Here is a 20,307-nt window from a genome sequence, read left to right on the forward strand (position 1 = left end):
CGCAGACATTTACCTGGTTACACAGGTTTGGGGATCTGGGGGATCAATAACCAACTGTTGGATTTCGGAGTGTTTGAGCCAGCTAGTGAGAAGTGTCTTGTCATTTGATAGGTGTTGCTTCTCCAGTCTCAACACACACAGAAAGGTGCATCCGACACACCCTGTCTTAACTAGCTAGTAGCCTCCCATATATTGTCATTTTACATTGCCAGCAATGTTTAGTCAGATTCATTACTACTTTTTGCTTCCTAAATGTTACACAGCTGACATTTGCCCTTCACCATTTACCCATCATTTTTACCAAGACAGGGAGAACAGCCAAATATAGGCTATTTGCTTCATGAGTTCTCTGCAAGTGATTAATCCACCTGAGAGCAAATTAGTCTCCACTTCAGGTGGCAAGAGTTAAGGCTCCATAGCCTATGCGGTGCCCAGTTTGCCCTTATTCCCTGGGCTAAAATCCCTTTTTCTGAACCTCTCAGAGGGATTGCTACATCAACACTCCCCACCTCACGACAGAAATTACACGTTGCAATCGCCCGTGTTGAATGAGGAAGTTGCATTTGATCTAATGGCATTACCCGCAATAAATGACTCTACTTGATCGGGGTGGGAAGAGAGAACAACACCAAGTAAGGCAACACATGTGGTCTCAGCCAGAGACTGTAGACGTAAATTTAGTTTATAGCTTTCACAGGTTTCTATCTATAACTGATATGAGAGGGATTGTAAGGGAAATGGATTTGCTAGATGGGGAATTAGTGCACATTGTGACTGTCAATGTCAACCTTTTCACTTAGTCACTCATAACTGTGGAGATTTTTTATTAGGCTATTTGAAAATGAGTTTTAGTGTTTGTCTGTCATGACAAAACTTTAGCACTCTTTAGCACAACTTTTAAATCTGTATTTGCACATGTATCCCTAAAGTAGTGAGTAGTGAACATCAGCAGCTACTATGCAGCTCATCAGTACTGTAGCATTGATCAGTTTACTTTTATCTGTGTTCAAACTGTGATTAAACAGACACTATGAAGTATTTTTGTGTGGGCACTTCTCCTGTGTGTGTTTGAGGTAATTGAGTGTCTTGACTTGTGTCCTCAAGGGTTTTGCTGTCCTGTTGTGACATCAAAGGACAGGAAGTCAGAAAACCCTGGTTCCCTCTGCTTTGCTGTCATTGAAAAACATTGCAAAAGCCATGACGAAGGCATAGGCGTAAGCTTCCTGTGTTAGCAGGGCATAATTGTTTAGTTCAGCAACTGAAATTACAGTATATCGACAATGGGATCAGTTACTGACCTTGACAATATATTAACATCTTCAACATGCCATTCTAATGGCCTTTTCCCTCTTAAGTTTCGATTCAAACATATTATTAAGTGTAATTATTGGTAGGCCTATCTGTGATGCGTAGGTCCACTCACAGGCGACCCAACCTCACCCGATTTTTACCCGACTATGACTAAGGATATGATTGGGTTGTGTCAGTGTCATATGCACAGTTTGGGACAATTGAGAGGACTGTAGCACAGTCATTTTACATGACTGACATTTTCTTAAAAACTTGTTTTTAATCAGGAGGCTCCTTCACATATGAATTGGATATAAACTGAAAATATTTTTGTTCTGCAGATTACTGTTATTCTGTCATTGCTTTTTGGGGGTGCCAAAAAAACATTTATATCAATGAAGCAGAACATGCAAACACTTCAGCTCAAAGTGAGCTAAGAAATGAGATTTCACACTATTCCCAGTGCCCCTATATAGGTCAGGCAGCTTATCTCTCTCTCTCTCTCTCTCTCTCTCTCTCTCTCATTCTCTCACTCTCTCCTTCCTCCTTCCTCTACCCACAGACACCCTTTCTCCATTTCCTCTCTACTTTCTCTCCTCTTGTATCCTACCAAGTTTAGACCTATCATCTTTCTGTTTCTCACTCTCTCTCCAACTTTCTCCACTGTGTGTGTGTGTGTGTGTGTGTGTGTGTGTGTGTGTGTGTGTGTGTGTATGTGTTTTCTTGCACTAGTGGCTTAGGAATGGGTAGTTTTGCCTTGAATGCATTCATTGATTGCTCTTTCAGGAGTCTAGCATTGAACTCATTTGCATAGGGCAGGCAGGTACGACAAGTCAAATCGCAAAGCTCTGCAAAAGTCCCTCAGATTTTGTGTGTGTGTGTGTGTGTGTGTGTGCGAGCACGAGTGACAAAACCTGCAATACTATTGAGCTGTGGAGCCCAAACAGAGAGGGTTCTTGATCACTGTGGTCATCTCACCACCACAGTTGACCTGCAGGGGCCTGCTTTTGCCTTCAGCAAAGCACTATTTTTATTGGCCAGCTAAACGATTTCTTCAGTCTCATTTTGAACTATTTTGCTTTTTTGCAAAACCACTGAGCTGTAGAAGATGTATTTAAAAGAGGTGATTAAGCAAGGAGAGAGACTTGCAGAGTGGAGGGATTAATTAGGTATAGCGCGACAATACAGTTGTAGGTAAGTGTGTGTGTTCCAAGCAACCCCGCATTGATTACCTCTGTAGGTGTCATGGCTGGCCATCTGTGACCAGTAGCAGGCTAATTGGCTTTCGTAACACAGTTGCCCTCTCACCCCTCCCCACTTCAAATAATGAAGCGCTCCACGGCGAGACATACTGGGGTCACGGGCACAAGCCACTGGTGACACTAAACAATTGCGGATGGCATTTTACTTCACCTAGGAAATTCTATTTGGAGCAGCGCAGATGGAGGACAAAGGTCTATTATTATCTGCAAACATCTCAAACGTGTAATCCGTATTTGCTGACTGTCCGGAAATGGGATTCACCACCTCACCCCCCCACCCCCCACCCCACCCCTTCCATCCCTGTGCACTTGTTTAATGGAACTTATTTTCAGAGTGCTGTTGCCTGTGCAAGCGATTCCTCAGTCTGACATGAAACGCTTTTTGAAACAAAAAAGGCTCAATCTGCCATAAAACTCCCTTAAAGGAACACGTCACCCAATGTCAGTAGTAATATATGTTCTTACCTTAACTTTCACGAGTTAAGTCATACCTCTCCCGTGTCTGTATGTGCACTCAAGCGCTCTGGTGCGCGGCGCAACTGTGTTAGCATGTTGCTATGCTAGCGGGCTCAGACGTAGCCATAGAGGGAGTAAGATGGCAGTAATCAAAAACATCCACGTTTTCCCTACTTAAATACAGTTGCACGAGTACTTGATAAAAATGTGTAAGGTCACACAACATGAAACGTGGCGATTTTCCAAGTGAATAAACAGGAGAACTACAATGTGTGGTGCAATAGCACTTGGGAGTAGGCCTACTTCAACCTAGCGTAGTAATATTAATTAACACCTAAAAAAAAACTTAGTCCAGTATTTCTTTTGAAATTGAAATGAAGTTGTATGGACTGGACTATGTTTTTTTATTTAAAAAAAACGGCAACGAAATTGTGAATTTCCAGAGTGTTACTCCACACTCGGCAATCATCTCCTACGGACTTTCCCCTAAAGACGCCAGCTGCAGCAGCAACTTTTCCGGAAAGGTACTGGCTTGATGAAATTCATTCTGGACTCTCTATCCAACCACATAAAGACCTCGGGATACTTCGGTTTGGCTTTAGGGACCCTCTACTCACTACCACGTAAGTGTAATGTTGTTTGGAACTGTAGAAGAGGTATTAAAATAGCGTTTTGACTTGCCGTGGTCACTTCCAGGCTAACGAGTTTTGACTAAAAACGGTAAAATTCGAACTTTCTCAAAACACATCCAAATGACATGATTTTGATGTCAACTCAATGTATGTACTCCCAATCATCCGTAAATTGATCTAAAGTGCATTTTACTCCGGATAATTCCTTTAATATATTTGCTGCATTGGATCAGTCGTTCTAGAACAGGCAAGAGCTTTCTAGCCTCACGTCAGCAGCGCCGCATCACCCATATACATTAAAACAACCAGCGGATGGCGGGCGGGTGCGGTTTTGAAAATTGATCAAAAAACTTTGGTGCGGATGGATGATAAGTTTTGCTATGCAGTTACGGTTGAAATAATAGCCCATCCGTGCATCTCTAGTGTGTGTGCCTCTCTCTCTCTCGCTCCGAGGGGAGGGGGAGGCTAAGGGGTCGATCAAGCATGGATTCTAAACTCTGTGGTGGATAGGACCTACAATTAGGTGTTAATTAGGGCCCGAGTACCGACGGTGCGCGGCGCACCGAGAGGTGCGAAGCCCTATTGTTTTTGGAAAGATTATTATTATTATTTATTATTATTATTATTATTATTTGTTCACCTTTTTGCTATTTTTGAGGTGGTTAACATGGATGAAAAGTCTTTGAATTTGGCACACACATCTGGTATCACAATGGCTACACAGGCATAAAGGCTTGGCCCCAGGCGTGGCCCAGGGACTCAGTAGCGCCCCCTTAGGTGATTGATGCAGTGGTTGGCACATACTTTCAGCTAGACACACCAAATTTGGTAGGTGTGTGTATCTCCCCAAGATGAACAACTTTCGTATGTACAATGCATTAGCCACGCCCAACAGGAAGTGAGATATTTGGGATTTTGTGCGGACTAAAATGTGATTGATTATGATGCCAAAAGAGGTGCTTCCCATGGGTGAAACCCATGAAGTTTGGCACACACATCAAGTGGTACAGTGAATAGACAGGGATAAAAGCTTGGCACCGGGCGTTGCCCAGGAACTCCATAGCGCCCCCTTATGTCACTGTGACTTGTGGTTGGCATATACTTTTAGATACACACACTAAATTTGATGGGTGTATTTAACTCCCAAAAACAAACAACTTTTGTATTAACATGCCAATAGCCACGCCCACAGGAAGTGAGGTAATTGAGATTTTGTGCGTTGTGGACATGATCAGTTTTAACATACTCCTCCTAGACGGTTGATCCGATTCATGTCAAAGTTGGTATACATGATGCCAAGATGTTTCTGATTCTAAATTGTGAAGCTTTTTTTTATATGTTGTAATTTGACGAAATGGCGAAATTATTAATTTTAATACCGTTCCACATAAACAATAAATGTGTCATAATTCACCATGCATGGCTTGAAATGTTTTAAATTTCACAGGTTATTGAATACCATGTTAATGATAATATTCACATGCCCATAATGCATGTTTGGCATAGCGCCACCAACTGGCAACAAAAAGAATGGCAATTACACTGATGTCACATGATCCAATTTTAACATACTCCTCCTAACTTTTTGGCTCAAGGGCCACATTGGGTTTTGAAAATTGGCCGGCGGGCCGCACAACAACCCCCCCCTTTTTATAGCCTAATTTAGTATGAAAAGTATTTGTTTTAAAATATTAATTGCTTAAAAATACTGCTAATTTTATGCTGTTTAACAAATGTATAACTTGTGCACTGTCGCTTTAATTCACGTTTATTTCTCAATGATCTTCTGCCTGCTCCGCTATGGCTAGTGCTGTACCTACGGCTGGGCCCTCTCACAGTTTTTAAATGGTCAGTAGTGGGAACTACTGTTGCCTTCATGATTTCCTTTTAAAAATTTCTTATAAGAAGGAGATATCAATTATCAACAATCACAAGCCAGCTGGAACCTGCGGTCTCTCTCCCTCCTGTGAGTGCAGACGCGTTCCCAATTAAATGGATTGCATAATGTTCACGTTAGATCTGCTGCAAAGGAGATAACTAAGAGTTAACTTAGTTTAACATGATGTTATCTCTATTTAACATGATGTTTTGACATTGATATTGTAAACGTTATCTAAGGAGAGTGAAAAGCAGTTTGCAGTAAAGCTAACCAACGTCGTCTCTATCGCAGGAAAAAAATAGCGAGCAGCCTGATAACTAAATGAAATGCTCGGCGGGCCGGATGAAGGTGCTTGGCGGGCCGGAGTTTGCCCACCCCTGTCCTAGACGGTTTGTCAGATTCATGTGAAATTTGACACACATTATGCCAAGATGTTGCTGATGTTAAATTGTGAAGGGATTTTTGATATTTTGTAATATATTATGGTTTTAATATCTCACCACATAAACAGGAAATATGTCATAAAGTCACAGTGCATTGAATGAATGGTCTGAATCTTCTCAGGTTAATAGATTATGATTATGATGACATCCAGACACCCAATGGGCCTGTCTGGCATAGCGCCACCACCTAGCCGAGCAGGGAATGTGCCAGAAATGGACGATGCCTTAACTGATTAATCTAAAACTTTATAAAATATTGAATATTATTGTGATGATATTCACATGTGTAGTTCATATGCCTAGCATAGCGCCACCATCTGGCCAAGCAGGAAATGTGCCAGAAATGTTTTATGCTTTGAATGAATGGTCTGAAACTTCTCAGGTTAATAGATATTATGATTATGATGATATCCAGATACCCAATGGGCCTGCCTGGCATAGCGCCACCACCTGGCCAAGCAGGAACATGTGCCAGAAATTGGAAATGCCTTTATTGATTGATCTGAAACTTTACAAAATATTGGATATCATGATTGTGATTAGCCTAGAAATCTAGATGCGCCCCTAGCGGCCGCAAATTACATTTGCTGCCAGGGCTAGTCTAGCAACTCTCCGTTGGCTTGTGAGCTCCAGAAATCGAAACTTAATCAGGCCAATGAAATCGTGTATAGAGTCGTTAGGTGGGCTTAACATAATGATTGATGGCAGAGTTACAAACGGTTTGGCTTGAATTCCCTGCTACTTGAAAACAAATAAGATGGATGTTGCTGCTGGCAAACAGTGTGACACGAGTTAAGCTTTTATTAAGTAGGCAAACGTTTGAACTAGCTAACTAGCTCCGGCTGGTGGGAAACGCATGGGACTCATAAAGCTGCCGCTGTCCCATTAGTGCAGAGGGAATTTGAAAGACAACTGATTATCCCGCCCCTCGGACTGAGCACTGCGAACGGTGAGTGTCCAGACCCTACATTTTAATGTGGGTCTGGCTCGTCAGGCTAGATTGTGATGACATTCACATGTGGAATTCACATGCCTAGCATAGCGCCACCATCTGGCCAATCAGGAAATGTGCCAAAAATGCTCAATGCTTTGACTGATTGATCTGAAGGTAAGAACATATATTACTACTGACATTGGGTGGCGTGTTCCTTTAACTGATGACAAAAAATGGGGCATTGAAAATTTAGAAGTGTAGGTGTATAGGGGTATTGGTATTAGGTTGTTATCAGTGGGTCCTATAACCTGAGCAGTTTTGACATTATGGGGGGAAAATGATCTTAGGCCAGCATAATGCAACATTAGTGAGATAAATGAAGGCAGCATTGGCAGTGCTCCAAAGCTCACAGTCTGAACTGGGTCTTCGAGGAATATCAGTTGCGGCGAGATGCCTGCATTGAGCACTGGCCAACAGGAAGCAGCCTCTGGATGGACATCCTTGAAAAGTTCAAAACAATCACTGCCATTCACATGGCCGGCAACTGTGGGATTTCTAAGCACGATAATATCCACAGATCCTATTATTTTTCACGGCTTATCATGGTATAGCAAAAACCACGGACATGTAAATCTCAAGGCATAACGGGCTCAGTGGCGAGGGAAATCAAAGCGTCATTTCAAGGTCCATTTTTCACATAGCTGAACTAATCAGATCTAATCCCACTAATAATGCAGTGCACATTACCGTCAAACTTCCTTAGTGGAGGGTCTTGAACCCAGCTCTCTGCACCACCTAGAGGTCATGCATACAGAAGCACATATTCCTGTAGACTTCTCTCTCTCTCTCTCTCTCTCTCTTTCAAGAGTCTTAGTTGAATGCCTTTCCTTATCTATAGGACCAAGAGAGACTTCTAATTAGAGGATATGATTTTTCAGCATCAGTCCATTCTTTATTCTCTAATTGCAACAGTTTCAAGCGAATGCAAAGCCCCACATCCATGTGAGTTAATGCTTACTGGAGGAACTCACGGCCATTATGGCGACATGCCACGTAACACGTAGGCTGAGAAAATCCAGAGATCCTGAAATAGGCTGTGATATCAGCCTCTCCAAGTGGGCCTTTAATTGGTCTCACAGTGGTGGTGTGAGATTTGATTTTATGCACAGCGAACAATGGCTTTTCAATAGTGCTTTTCTTTTTTTCATTTGCCCCCTTGGAAGAATCAGAGAGCAACATGCTGAGTAATATGAGAATAACTTTTCTAAATTTCATTTTTGTTCAGCCAATTCTCTTGGTATGATAGATGTTTGCCTTATCTTTTTCATTGGTGTTTGAGGCATTGTCTAGATACTTGTTTGGAATAGGAATGGGTTTCATTATGGGTAATTGGACATATATTAGTCATTTTTCATTTTGTGTGTGTGAGGGAGAACAAGCACATATGCCTGGTTATTTACAGCAGTCGTGAGGGCAGTTTAACTCTGTGTACCTGTCAGTTAATCACACAGTTTAATTTGAGTTCTGCCATATTATATAAATGCCTTCATATGTTTAGTCAACTACAAAAGCAGTCCATCTGAGGAGTAGGCTCGAACAGATGGTCAAATATCGTACACAAGTTTTATAAAATACGCTTTTTTGAAGATGTGGGAATGATCTGCTTCTAGGCACGTATCCCTCAACAGCAACTGGCTGTGAGACACACCTGCACCAGATCTGGCCCTGGTCTGTCCGAGAGTCGCTTGCCTTTGAGCTTTGAGTGTGCTCTCACTCTCCCTGCGCAGTGCACTGCTGTGTACGTGGGGAACGTCGGGGACCATCACATCCTGCCTTTGGAGACCCATGAAGTGCGCTTAACAAAAGCCACAATAACAAACAAGCAAAAGAGGGTCCGAGCCGATACGTACTCCTGACGTTGTTCCACGGATGTTCCGGCGTAGGCTGATTGCCGGCCTCTGTTGGGGATGTTTAGGGATAACCTCATGCTCCTGCCCTTTCCTCTCCCGCCCTGGAATAGAACCCATGGGGGACCTTCAGAAGGGGGCCTCTCCTCAGTTTCACCTGTGATGCGATCAAAACACCTTGGGCCCTAATATCCCAGTAGGCCTCCAGAACAATGCCGTCTGCTCTGCCGGCGCCGGATGTTTAATGGCCACGACACCTAATAGCCCATCATGTTTATTATAGGAGAAATTAATTAGCCAATCAGTGGGCCACAAACACTTTATCTCTGAGGCCCCAGATGGCCACTCGTATCCTCGGTTAGGAGGCTCCGCTCTGGGCCGCATGCAGGTAAAACAAAGCTCTGGAGGGAGGAGGCTGGGGGACAATCAGTGGGCAAGGCAAGCACAGCTCAGGGAACCAATAAGAGGCCAATCTGACCCCAGCACTGCACTTATCCTCCTCTGTACTCGCCCAGCTCGGGACCACTGACGGTGAGGTGAATAAAACTTAAGCAGGATCCCAGCTGCGGGGGAGGTAATGTGTCAGGTTTCTGGCGTGTGAGTGTTCCGAGCCTGGCCACTGCGGCTGGTATTGACCTGTGGACAGCTCCTGGATTCCAGCAGACCCCCCCCCCCCTCTTGTGGGCTCCGCTCTGCTACTCTCCTCTCGTCTCTTGGACTACCGCTGAAAGGGCTGAAAACATATCTGAAGGGCTTATGTTTCTTCACCTTGGCAGTTACCTGCTTCTGCTGCTGAGTGACATGCTGCACTGAGGTGCTAACGCGTGCCCACCAGCCCGAGCTCTTTTAGAGCCATCGCTAAGGTAGGACACATGAGAGCCAGGAGACTTTGCATCCATATGTAAGAGTCCTTGACCTATCAAAAAGTGCAGCTGGTTGTACCTGTTTGTAAGATGTAAGCTCTTTTTTATATTTCTTTATCTACGTTTTTTGTTTTCTTCTTCTAAGGTTCTATCATGCTTAAATCTTCAGAGAGAATGTTTAAACACAGCTCCTCACTTTTTGCGCCTCCTTCTTTTTTGAAGGACTTGACTTAACATGTGCTCACATGATCTCCTGATGAGAGAGCATGACGTGCTTGCAAGGTGTCTGCGGCGACAGGCCTCTCACTGTTCCTCTGATCCCTCACAATCATCCCGCCCAAGCCCACTACACAAATCTGTACGTGTGAGGCACAGGGCTTAGCGGACAAGACCGCAATAGCATTATATTGGTATAAGACATAGCGACACATCTCTTTTTTTCACAGCCGTTAATCCCTCGAGGCCCCTCTGAGTCACATTTCCATTTAGAAGGGCATATTCACTGTGAATGCCTCATCCCTGGTCCTCCAAAGGTGTATCCTCTCTGACTCAGTACACCACGTAGAGAGGGTGACTGTACTCCACCTATGCCATGGTGTTGATTGGAACAACCTGTGAGGATTCTAGAATGCCCGTACTGCTCTGTATGTGCTGTCATGTGTCTGGTTTGCTACTATCTGTCTCCATACACAAGTTGTTGCCTGTTGTGTCCCCTTTCCATTTCTGTTCAAAATGTTTACCACTCAGTGTTCTTTGGTCCTTGATAAATGTTAGATGTCTTGTGATTAATACGGTAGTGGATCTCTGATTTATAAGGTTTTGAAACCTTGATTAGATCAGTTACTACTGGTAGTCCAGTTTACATGTGTTATTCACATTCTGCACAGTGCGGTAATGAAGAACAAATTCGCTTTTATAATTCCTTGGCCGATCATCAGGCCGAAACGTTTGTCAATTAACCCCTGTGCTAAAATGGATTAAAAAGCAAGAAAAGATTTTTGGAGTGCGACCATGTTATTTTTTGATAATTCCTTGTGAACAAATATTTTGTTATTTATGTTTTAAGCCCCGGCGCTTGGACTTAGATGTGTGAGCTGCATTAATGTAAGTGAAGTGAAAACTGGCATCAAAGCCTCAAGGTCTGCACTTAGGTGTCAACAGATGAACATGACCTTTTATCGGGCTCTTTGCAGTGTATTAGCCCTGCATCAGAAAGGCAGAGGGCTGTGGAGCTGGAACTAGGATGAATGTTGTGATAGGTCAGAGAAAGCAGCTATGTGCTTAGTGCAGTGTTCTCACTGACTGACCTATTTCTACAATCTATAGGCAACAAATGTTATGCTTTTGCTAATCTTGTAATTTTGCTAATAAGTCCCAGTGTCTTTAATGAAGTATGAAGACAGATGTCTGTAGAAAAAAAGCTACTATTTTGCAAAGTTTTGAAATACTATCACTAGTTTATCTTGATGATGTTGTCATGTTGTAATATTACTGTTAATTGCATGATTAGTGTCATCATAGCTATGAAGCCTTTAAAGGCTTACTTTTTAGATCATTCTGTTTTCTTCTGTTTGTGATGGAGTTTATTTCAGAAACTGCACTGCTATTCATTTAATAATAGTATTTGTGTTGTAAAAGTAGGCATAGATTGCCCAGTTTCTCCTGGAGCATCCTGAGCAATAAGATTGCATAACCTTCAGATATTGTTCCTGCAGTCGCTGTTAAAAATATCTGGCAAATACTGTTGTCAACTGGAAACCAAGCTAAGCACAGTGTAAAAGACATCCTTGGCTTTCTACCTAAACAGTTAAGCATATCACACAGGACGAAGGAAATTATTTGCTTTGAGAATTGTGCTTAGATAAGCTCATTCTGACTCCCAAGTTTTCTGTTATAACAAGAAGTCTTTTTCCACTTCTTCAAGATAGTACAATTACATGTTGGTTGCCCCTCATTCTTTTATATTTTTTGGCTCCTTTGTGTACCAGGAACCCAATGTTTTTCTTTTTCTTCATGTGAACTCACTGAAATGTAAATAGGTCCTTTCCTCCCTCTGTCTTTCTATCTCATTGTCTTTTTTCTGCGTTTGACACCAATAATATGTCTGTGTTTCTGTGTCCCTGCAGATCTACATTGCTTCGTTCGTGTGTGAGAACTGCCACTGAAGAGCCATGGCACCTGCCGTAGGTGGACCGGTCGGGTACACCCCGCCCGAGGGAGGCTGGGGCTGGATGGTCGTGGTCGGGGCCTTCATCTCCATTGGCTTCTCCTACTCCTTCCCCAAGTCCATCACCGTTTTCTTCAAAGAGATTGAGGTCATCTTTAACGCCACCAGCTCCCAAGTGTCCTGGATCTCGTCCATCATGCTGGCCGTCATGTACGCTGGAGGTCAGTTAGTATCAGGATGGCGGTCCTGCACATTTCTTTTTTGTGTTTTTCAGCAAGAAATTCAAGTAAAATGTATTCCCAATGTGTTGGGGGCCATTCACAACGAGATGCTTTCCTGCTAGAAATGGTGTGCCCTGTGAAAGCTCAGGGACCCAATCATAATAAAGTTGTTTATGATGTTCTATAAGGAACCCCTGTCAGGGCAGCAGAACCCTTAGAACCATCCTTACTTTCCCCTACCTTATGGTGCCCCTGCCCTTCTTTTAAGGAAAACGCTACAAAATTGTGACTCACATTCATTTGAGCAGTAATGGCCCTTAACATACATTCTTTGCTTTCCAGTTTAGAGACTCGAGTGAATTGATCGAGGTGGAATTGAGTTTTAGCTTTAGGAATGGGGTTAACACGGTTGGCTGTTAGATTTTCCAGTAATTTAGAAATTCAGTTTCTAATATCTAATATTCTTTGTGACTCATACCACTGTTCTGTTTCTTTTGCACAGGATTAAGTCATCTCGACACAGTGTGTTAGTGTGTTTGGCCGTTGCTCATGAGGCGGCCATTGTTTCCCCTTTCTTGAGAGAGTGTTCCTCCTCTGTGTGCCAGATTTCACATTAACGGGTCTATCAGGCTTTGTTTCCCCTCCACCTCGTACATCCCACCGCTCCCAGTCTTGGGCAGCACAGTTGAGACGTGGTGTACAAGATGGAGATTAAGCACATTGTCTCACATGAAATGGCTTGAATGAAATAGATGCCATTAAACCAAATGCGACGGGCCATTAGGTGAGTTGGCAGCTCTTGCCCACGTATTGAAATGCTGCATTATCTTTCCCCCGGGTCTGTGTTTGGGCCTCCTCCACGGTCTCCCTTTTCACACAGTGATGGGTGTCAGATGTTTGCTCTGGGAATGTCGAAAGAGATAACGAGCTTCCTCTCAAAAGAACATTGGACTTTTCTTTTCAGTTCGTTACAGAGCGTGGTTTGTACAAGAGAGGTTTGTACTAGTTACGTCAACTTGATTCTCTATCCACTTCAGCTCTTAAAGCTCTGGAGGAATTTGTAATACTTATAGTAACATGTAGTTTACTAAACAAATCCCTCAAACTGCTTCCTGTTTTGATATGGTAGCATATTTACAACTGAAACACTTCAAACAAAAACATGTTACAACTTCCACTAAACTTTAGGGGCAGCCGTGGCCCACTGGTTAGCACTCTGGACTTGTGACCGGAGGGTTGCCAGATCGAGCCCCGACCAGTGGGACGCGGCTGAAGTGCCCTTGAGCAAGGCACCTAACCCCTCACTGCTCCCCGAGCGCCGCCGCTGTAGCAGGCAGCTCACTGCGCCGGGATTAGTGTGTGCTTCACCTCACTGTGTGTACACTGTGTGCTGTTTGTGTTTCACTAATTCACTGATTGGGTTAAATGCAGAGACCAAATTTCCCTCACGGGATCAAAAAAGTATATATACTTATACTTACTTAAAAACCACTGGCCTCATAGACTTTGTCCAATGGTTGCATGCTGCTGGATTAATGCTGATTATTGTTCTGTCATGAAGGATAGAATGCCATGCCTTATAGAATTCAGCCACATCATGGACGATAGGTCAAAAGATCAGGCCCACGGTCTAGCAAGCTTTTCCTCAGTATTCCCTCCTCCATGTGTGGCAACTGCTTAGCTCACGTCTTTCCACGTGACAAGTAGTCCACTGTGTGATTAGCACATGATTAGACCACAAGCCTGAACACTGTACGCCACGTACAGAGCCTGAGCAAAAAACTTCTTCAGGTAGACTCCGATCGCCTGTCTGAGCATGCAGTGCGGGATGACATATGGTACACTGTCCATATGCAATCAAAGCCAATCATGCATGCTAAGCACACACCATGTGGTTATTTCAGGAATGTGTCCTAATCGGTTTGTCATCTTGTCTCGTCTCGTTTAGCGTGATACCTGTTTTCACAGCAGGATACAGGGGTCACTTGCTTTTCCTGCCAACTGTTTCCTTTCAACAGACTGTGTAGTGTCCCTTCATCCTCTCTCACTCGATGCAGTCTTCAACAAACAGAGATTTTCATCAAGCACACACCTATTGATCCACATTTTCTTATTTTCCCCAGCCAGTGTCCCTCAAGTAATGTCCATTGTATTCTTTATTTCCTTGTTTAGAGGGGAAAGTGGAACTCTCCGCTGATTTTTCCTTTGGCTATTTGTAAGTGTACCAAATGCTCCATCTTGCTACCCTGTAGCAAATGAGAGTGGACTGCCCCTAAGCAAAAACTGTCCAACTTTATTTGTCTCCCTCCCAAGATGTGTTGAGTATATGGCGGAGAGGCTAAGGCATCTTGAGATACTTGAGTTAATGAATCCTCACCGCCATCTAGGTTGTTATCCATTGGGTAGTCTTCAAAGAGGGCTCTGCTTCAAACCATGCCTAGCTCTGTGTTGCCATCTCCTCATAGTACTTGTGCTTAATTAACATGCATATCTAACCAGCCAATTGAGTTTAATTTGGAAGAACTTCAAGTAATTTAGTGATGACCGACTTTGTTTAGGAGGGAAAAAAGGTCCCAGAATTGCTTCTTTAGATGCAGAGAGGGACTCTTTTCTGCTCTTTCTTCAATGCGTGAGTAAGCAGACTAAAAACCTTTCACAATTCCCAGACTCAGAATTCTATAGCGAAAGAGCACATAAAACTCCTTTAAAGCTCATTAAGTGTCATTAGGTTGTTGAGTTCCTCATTAGCAGCACGAACATGCTTCCTCGCATGTTCCTGAGCGCTCCTTCCTGCCCCAGAGATTGAATCCCCCCAAAGGGGAAAACAAAGGAGTTCATTGTAGGGGCAAACCTGAGGACGTGCTACTCTCCATATGCCCCTCTACAAGCTTCTCCTGCTCCCTTATTCTAGGATTAACACTTTGTCCAGTGTACTGTGATGAACAAGGGTGACCACATAACAGCAAGTACAGACTTTGACATCTTCATCTAAAGTTACCTTAATGTAACTGTTACGTTTCCATATTGAATTGACACATTCCCTAAGATGTACTACATAGACCTGAACACTTCTGTCTCTCTTTCTCTTTCTTTCTTTCCTTCTCTGTCTCTCTCTCTTGCTCTCTCTCTCTCTCTTGCTCACTCTTGCCATATGACTTGCATTGACTTGATATACTCAAAAAGGAAGGGAAATGTGGTTATATGATTCAATGTTTCAATATTTTATTTCCCCCCCAACCATAATGATTTGTAGGCTGCCTATGCTAACGCATAATCCATTTGTGCTGGGACAGAATGACTTATCTGAGTCATATCTCAATACCCAGCATATGTCTGGCTCACTTCGACCATACCCATATAAACAATCTGCCATCATTAATTTTGCAACAAAATCATCATGACCACCATCCACTCTATGACCGTCCAGCCCATTCAGTTATTCAACCTGAGGAAGTGTGAGTGTGACCAGCAATCCCTCAACTGTCCATTAATTCTCATGAGGTCTGACTCCGAACCATGCAGCCAATTTTGCTTTTGACACAAACTGGTTCAGGCGGGAATGAAAAGAGACTGTTCTTATGTCCGATGTCCCATCAAAGCATCACTGCATACCATGCTGATGTGTCCGCACTTTATAGGTACTGGGACTATATAGTGGATACCGTACAAAAAAAAAAAAAAACATAACGTATGCAGTTGCTTGGATTAAATTTGAGGCCTCTTGAAAAATGCCTTGATTGTCCATTACTAACATAGGGTTCTCCATAGAGACCTCTTTCATTGTTCCTCCCCTGATTCATCTTATAGACTCTGATAAGGAGGCTAGTTATTGAACTCACTGCAAAGCGGAGATAGTGAATTCATTCGCCATCCGTTATAGCAATCAGCAACGCAGTCCCACACATGCAAATGTATTTCCAAGATTGATATCACAATGACACTCAGGATTACCCTCCCACTTTGTGAAACACATTTGCTGGGGGCATCAAATTCTGAGAAATTGCTGCAGTGCAGCAGCAAAAGATTTTCATTGCAGAAATTACAAGAATTCTACCAAGGCGCCATCTTACGGCTGCAGCTATGGGTCCCTCTAGTGGCCAGATGTATTAATGTTTCTCTGGTTGCACTCTTTGAGTTTCTGTACAGTCAGTGACTGATTGGTGTCACATTGACTTGGAGACAGGAAACAATCCCGTAGTGCCTTGAGCACAATGCTGGAACAGTCCTTGAACATTCCACCAGTCCAATACAGTCCAGGCACACACACACACACACACGCATACACATACCAGTGTTGTAGTCAAGTCACTATGCCTTGAGTCCGAGTCCAGGTTCGAATCTCCAGTGTTCAAGTCCGAGTCAAGTCCAAGTCATTGAAAAAAATTCCAAGTCAAGTCCGAGTCGAGTCCACTACTCATCCGAGTCAAGTCCGAGTCGAGTCACTATTAAATGAAAAACTGACAACCTTCAGGGCATCCATGTCTCCAGGCATTTGGCACCATTAAAGTTAACGTCCGTTATTGTAGGAACGTGGCGTGATGTATGATGTAAGACATGAAGCAGTTTTTAGATATTCATTTAGATATTACAATCCTATACCAAATAATATTCTAATGACATATTACAATTATAGCCTAATGATATGACAAAAAGTCGAGTCCTCGTCTCAATTTCCATGTCTGCATGGTCTGAATGTACGAGTCCGAGTCCAAGTTCGAGTCATTCAGTGCTCAAGTCCCAAGTCAAGTCACAGGTCTCTAAATTTAGCTCATGACTCGGACTCGTACTACAACACTGACACATACACACACACACACACCACCCCTCCAAGCCAATTTGGTGTCATTGACACACCTGGTATGTGTTTCAACTGTCAAAAAAAGAAGGGAAGCCCAAGCATAAGGACAGATCCAGAACACACACACACACCCCAACACACCACTGTGCAACTGTGACACAATTTGTTTACATCATTTTTCATCACATGATTGGACATGTATTTAACAAATGACAGATGCTGACCTTAATCTGATATGTGTTAACCACCTCTCAGGTCCTGTCAGCAGTATCCTGGTGAATAAATATGGGAGCCGGCCCATCATGATGGCTGGCGGGTGCCTCGCTGGTATCGGCATGATCTCTGCCTCCTTCTGTGACACAGTGGAGGGCTTGTATTTCTGTGTGGGTGTGATAGGAGGTATGTCATCTAGATATTGTTACATTATACAACTATTTCAAGTCATGTCTGAACTCATGCAGTATACTATCTTGTCGAGGTGATTTGTATTTAAAAGGTGAACTTTTTATTCCATTTAGAACATGTTATGTAATAATAATGAAATGAGGAGTATGCATTTTAATTGTATTCATATGTGACCTTCTAGGTCTAGGGTTGGCATTTAATCTGAATCCAGCGCTCACCATGATTGGCAAATACTTCTACAAAAAGAGGCCCATTGCCAATGGCATTGCCATGGCGGGAAGCCCAGTCTTCCTCTCCACACTAGCTCCCCTCAACACCTGGTTCTTTGACCACTTTGGATGGAGGGGCAGTTTCCGGATCCTGGGCGGGATGTTGCTGAACTGCTGTGTGGCCGGCGCCCTGATGCGGCCAATCGGGCCCAAGCCGCAGCCCCCAGAGAAGGCCAGCAACAGCACAGCGAGCACCTCACTGGTCCAGAAGATCAACGGCTTCATTGACTTGACGCTGTTCAAGCACCGAGGCTTCCTCCTCTACCTCATGGGCAATGTGGTGATGTTCTTTGGCCTTTTCTCACCCCTCGTATTCCTCAGCAACTATGCCAAGAGCAAGGACATTCCTAAGGATAAGGCCGCTTTCCTCCTTTCCATTCTGGCCTTTGTGGACATGGTGGCACGGCCCACCATGGGTATCGTAGCCAACACCAAGTGGGTGCGGCCCAGGGTGCAGTACTTCTATGCTGCCTCAGCACTCTTGAACGGGATCTGCCATGTGCTGGCGCCCCAGTCGGTCGACTACACTGGTTTTATCATCTACGCCTTGTTCTTCGGCTTTGCATTCGGCTGGCTCAGCTCGGTGCTCTTTGAGACACTCATGGATCTGGTGGGCGCCCAGCGGTTCTCCAGTGCTGTCGGACTGGTGACCATCATAGAGTGTGGGCCTGTGTTACTTGGCCCTCCCTTGCTTGGTGAGACTTGTAATTTTGAATGTACAGCAGTATTTCATATGAATGCTTTTATAATGTGTAACTATTGGCATAGTTTATTAAAGATGCATATTCCCAAAGCATTTGCAAGGAGTCAGACCAACATATGTGGGATTTGTAAAACTACTGTTTCATTATGTGTGTTTTTGTGTTTAACAGGGAAATTCAATGACATCTATCATGACTACAAGTACACATACTATGGCTGTGGAATCATTCTGATTGTGTCCAGCGTGATCCTGTTTATAGTCATGGGGATCAACTACAGGTTGCTGGATAAGGAGGCCAAAGAGGAAGCCAAGAAAGCTAAACTGGAGGTCGAGCCCAAGGACAATGGGACCAGAGAGCGGGGCCGAATGGATGAGGATGGCAAAACCGCTGAGGATGCTGTCTAATGGATTCTGACAGCCACATGTGGGACGTTACGGTGGAAAGCCAGTGGGAGAGATAAAAACACTCTGCAGTGAAACTTCACAGCAGCTGTCTCCTTTAGAATTGACGAATCTATGAGGTTGTTGTGATTTTGCTTCTTTTCTTACCTTCACCATTTAAGTGGTTTCATAATGTCCATCATGGCACTATTAAACACCATGCCAAGGAATTCATGTCAGTTGCAATTCTCTGTGAATGGAGGGGTGTAAATAAGTGTAGGTGGGATTCTACAGTGGACATTCTCAGAGTAGAATGCACTGCCTTTTGGAATATATCCTTTCATTTTTAAATAATATTGGTAATTCTACTGATTGCCACCTCCAAACGTTAACTCAGGCCTGAGGTCAGGAAGGTAAATTAAGTATAAGATGTATTTACTACCATATTTGCCAAATGACAAGAGGACATACCACTGACCTCATAGATCACCATTAAGATTTGTTTCTATTTTGTCAAAGCATCACCTTGTTTCGTATTGAATGTACTAACAACATTACAAGACAACACAAAAAAATGTTTGATGTATGAACAAAGTGATGTTAGAATAATCGGAATGTAATTGTTTGTGTGTGAGATGTTTTAACTGATTTTTCATTATCCTATTTCTTGTTAGGCCTACTTGTTTGAATTCTTACATCTTCTTACAAACAAGATATTGTTATACCCACTCTGATACTTCACTGTCTGAAAAGTTTTTTTAAGAACAATTTGGATGGCTGAGCTAGGCCTATTTAGTTTAAATGTCAGCTTTGTTTTCCTCAGTGGTTTAAGAGAAGAAACATTCAGTGAAAAAAGATTTCAGTAGATAATTACTGTAGTGTCTACACTTTGCAGTAGCCTTTTAAGTTATCGACTACCTTTGGCCTAGGCTATTTTTTTTTTTTCCTGTTTTCAAGGACTCAGCTTATATAAGGGGTCCCCAACCTTTTATGTACCACGGACCGGTTTGATTCCTATTTTTTTTTTCACGGACCGGCGGGGGGGTTCGGGGTTTCCATGTTCCATATGTGTTGTGCATGCATTACTTGAAAAGAACTAGCTCCAGTTATGTATGAACAGTGAAGGTAACGATCTTTTAAACATGTGAAAAACGTGAACTTGAAGAAGTGAAAACAATAATTGACAATTGAACTGACAATTGAACAATATGAACTATGAATATTGAACAACTTGAAGCTACATCTATAAGTGTGAACATGCTTAACAAAATATGGGAACAAAACATGGGAACTAAACGTGCATTATGAATATAATCAGTGGGAGCCCTGTGCTTGTTTCCCTGCAACAAGAAGGTTCCATCTGGGGGTGATGGAAGACAGTGACACCCTCAGTGTGTTTGAAATGTCCAGTCGATTGCGCAATTTGGTTTTAGTTGCAGTCATTGCCGAAAACCCGGCCTCGCATAGATACGGTGGGAAATGGTAGCAACGTTTTCAGCGCTTTTACGGCTATCTCGGGATATTCTGCTTTGGTTTTGATCCAAAAACCCGCCAGAGAGGTTTCCTTATACACACTCTTAAGACCACCGTCATTTGCAATTTCGATCAACTGCTCTTCCTCCTGCGTTGACAAGTTAGGACTATTCGGGATATTGACAAATAGGTTGCGGACCCACTCATTGGTTTGCCGTGGATCT

General features: G+C 43.2%; 1 protein-coding gene across 2 annotated transcripts; it reads left to right on the forward strand.

Annotated features, from left to right (window-relative positions):
- The first annotated feature begins 494 nt into the window (after positions 1 to 494).
- On the forward strand, positions 495 to 19,339 carry slc16a1a (solute carrier family 16 member 1a). 2 transcript variants are annotated; one of them, XM_048256041.1, is made up of 5 exons: positions 495 to 632; positions 11,793 to 12,054; positions 17,108 to 17,251; positions 17,439 to 18,221; positions 18,399 to 19,339. In XM_048256041.1, exons 2-5 carry the CDS (start codon positions 11,838 to 11,840, stop codon positions 18,632 to 18,634), a joined length of 1,380 nt encoding a protein of 459 aa, XP_048111998.1. In that variant the 5' UTR covers positions 495 to 632; positions 11,793 to 11,837; the 3' UTR covers positions 18,635 to 19,339. The 2 variants fall into 2 exon arrangements, with proteins under 2 accessions (XP_048111998.1, XP_048111997.1); XM_048256040.1 differs by lacking the exon at positions 495 to 632 and adding an exon at positions 9,204 to 9,666.
- The last annotated feature ends 968 nt before the right edge of the window (positions 19,340 to 20,307 follow it).

Source organism: Alosa alosa, chromosome 10 (assembly GCF_017589495.1).
Source record: "Alosa alosa isolate M-15738 ecotype Scorff River chromosome 10, AALO_Geno_1.1, whole genome shotgun sequence".
NCBI classification, from domain to species: Eukaryota; Metazoa; Chordata; class Actinopteri; order Clupeiformes; family Clupeidae; genus Alosa; species Alosa alosa.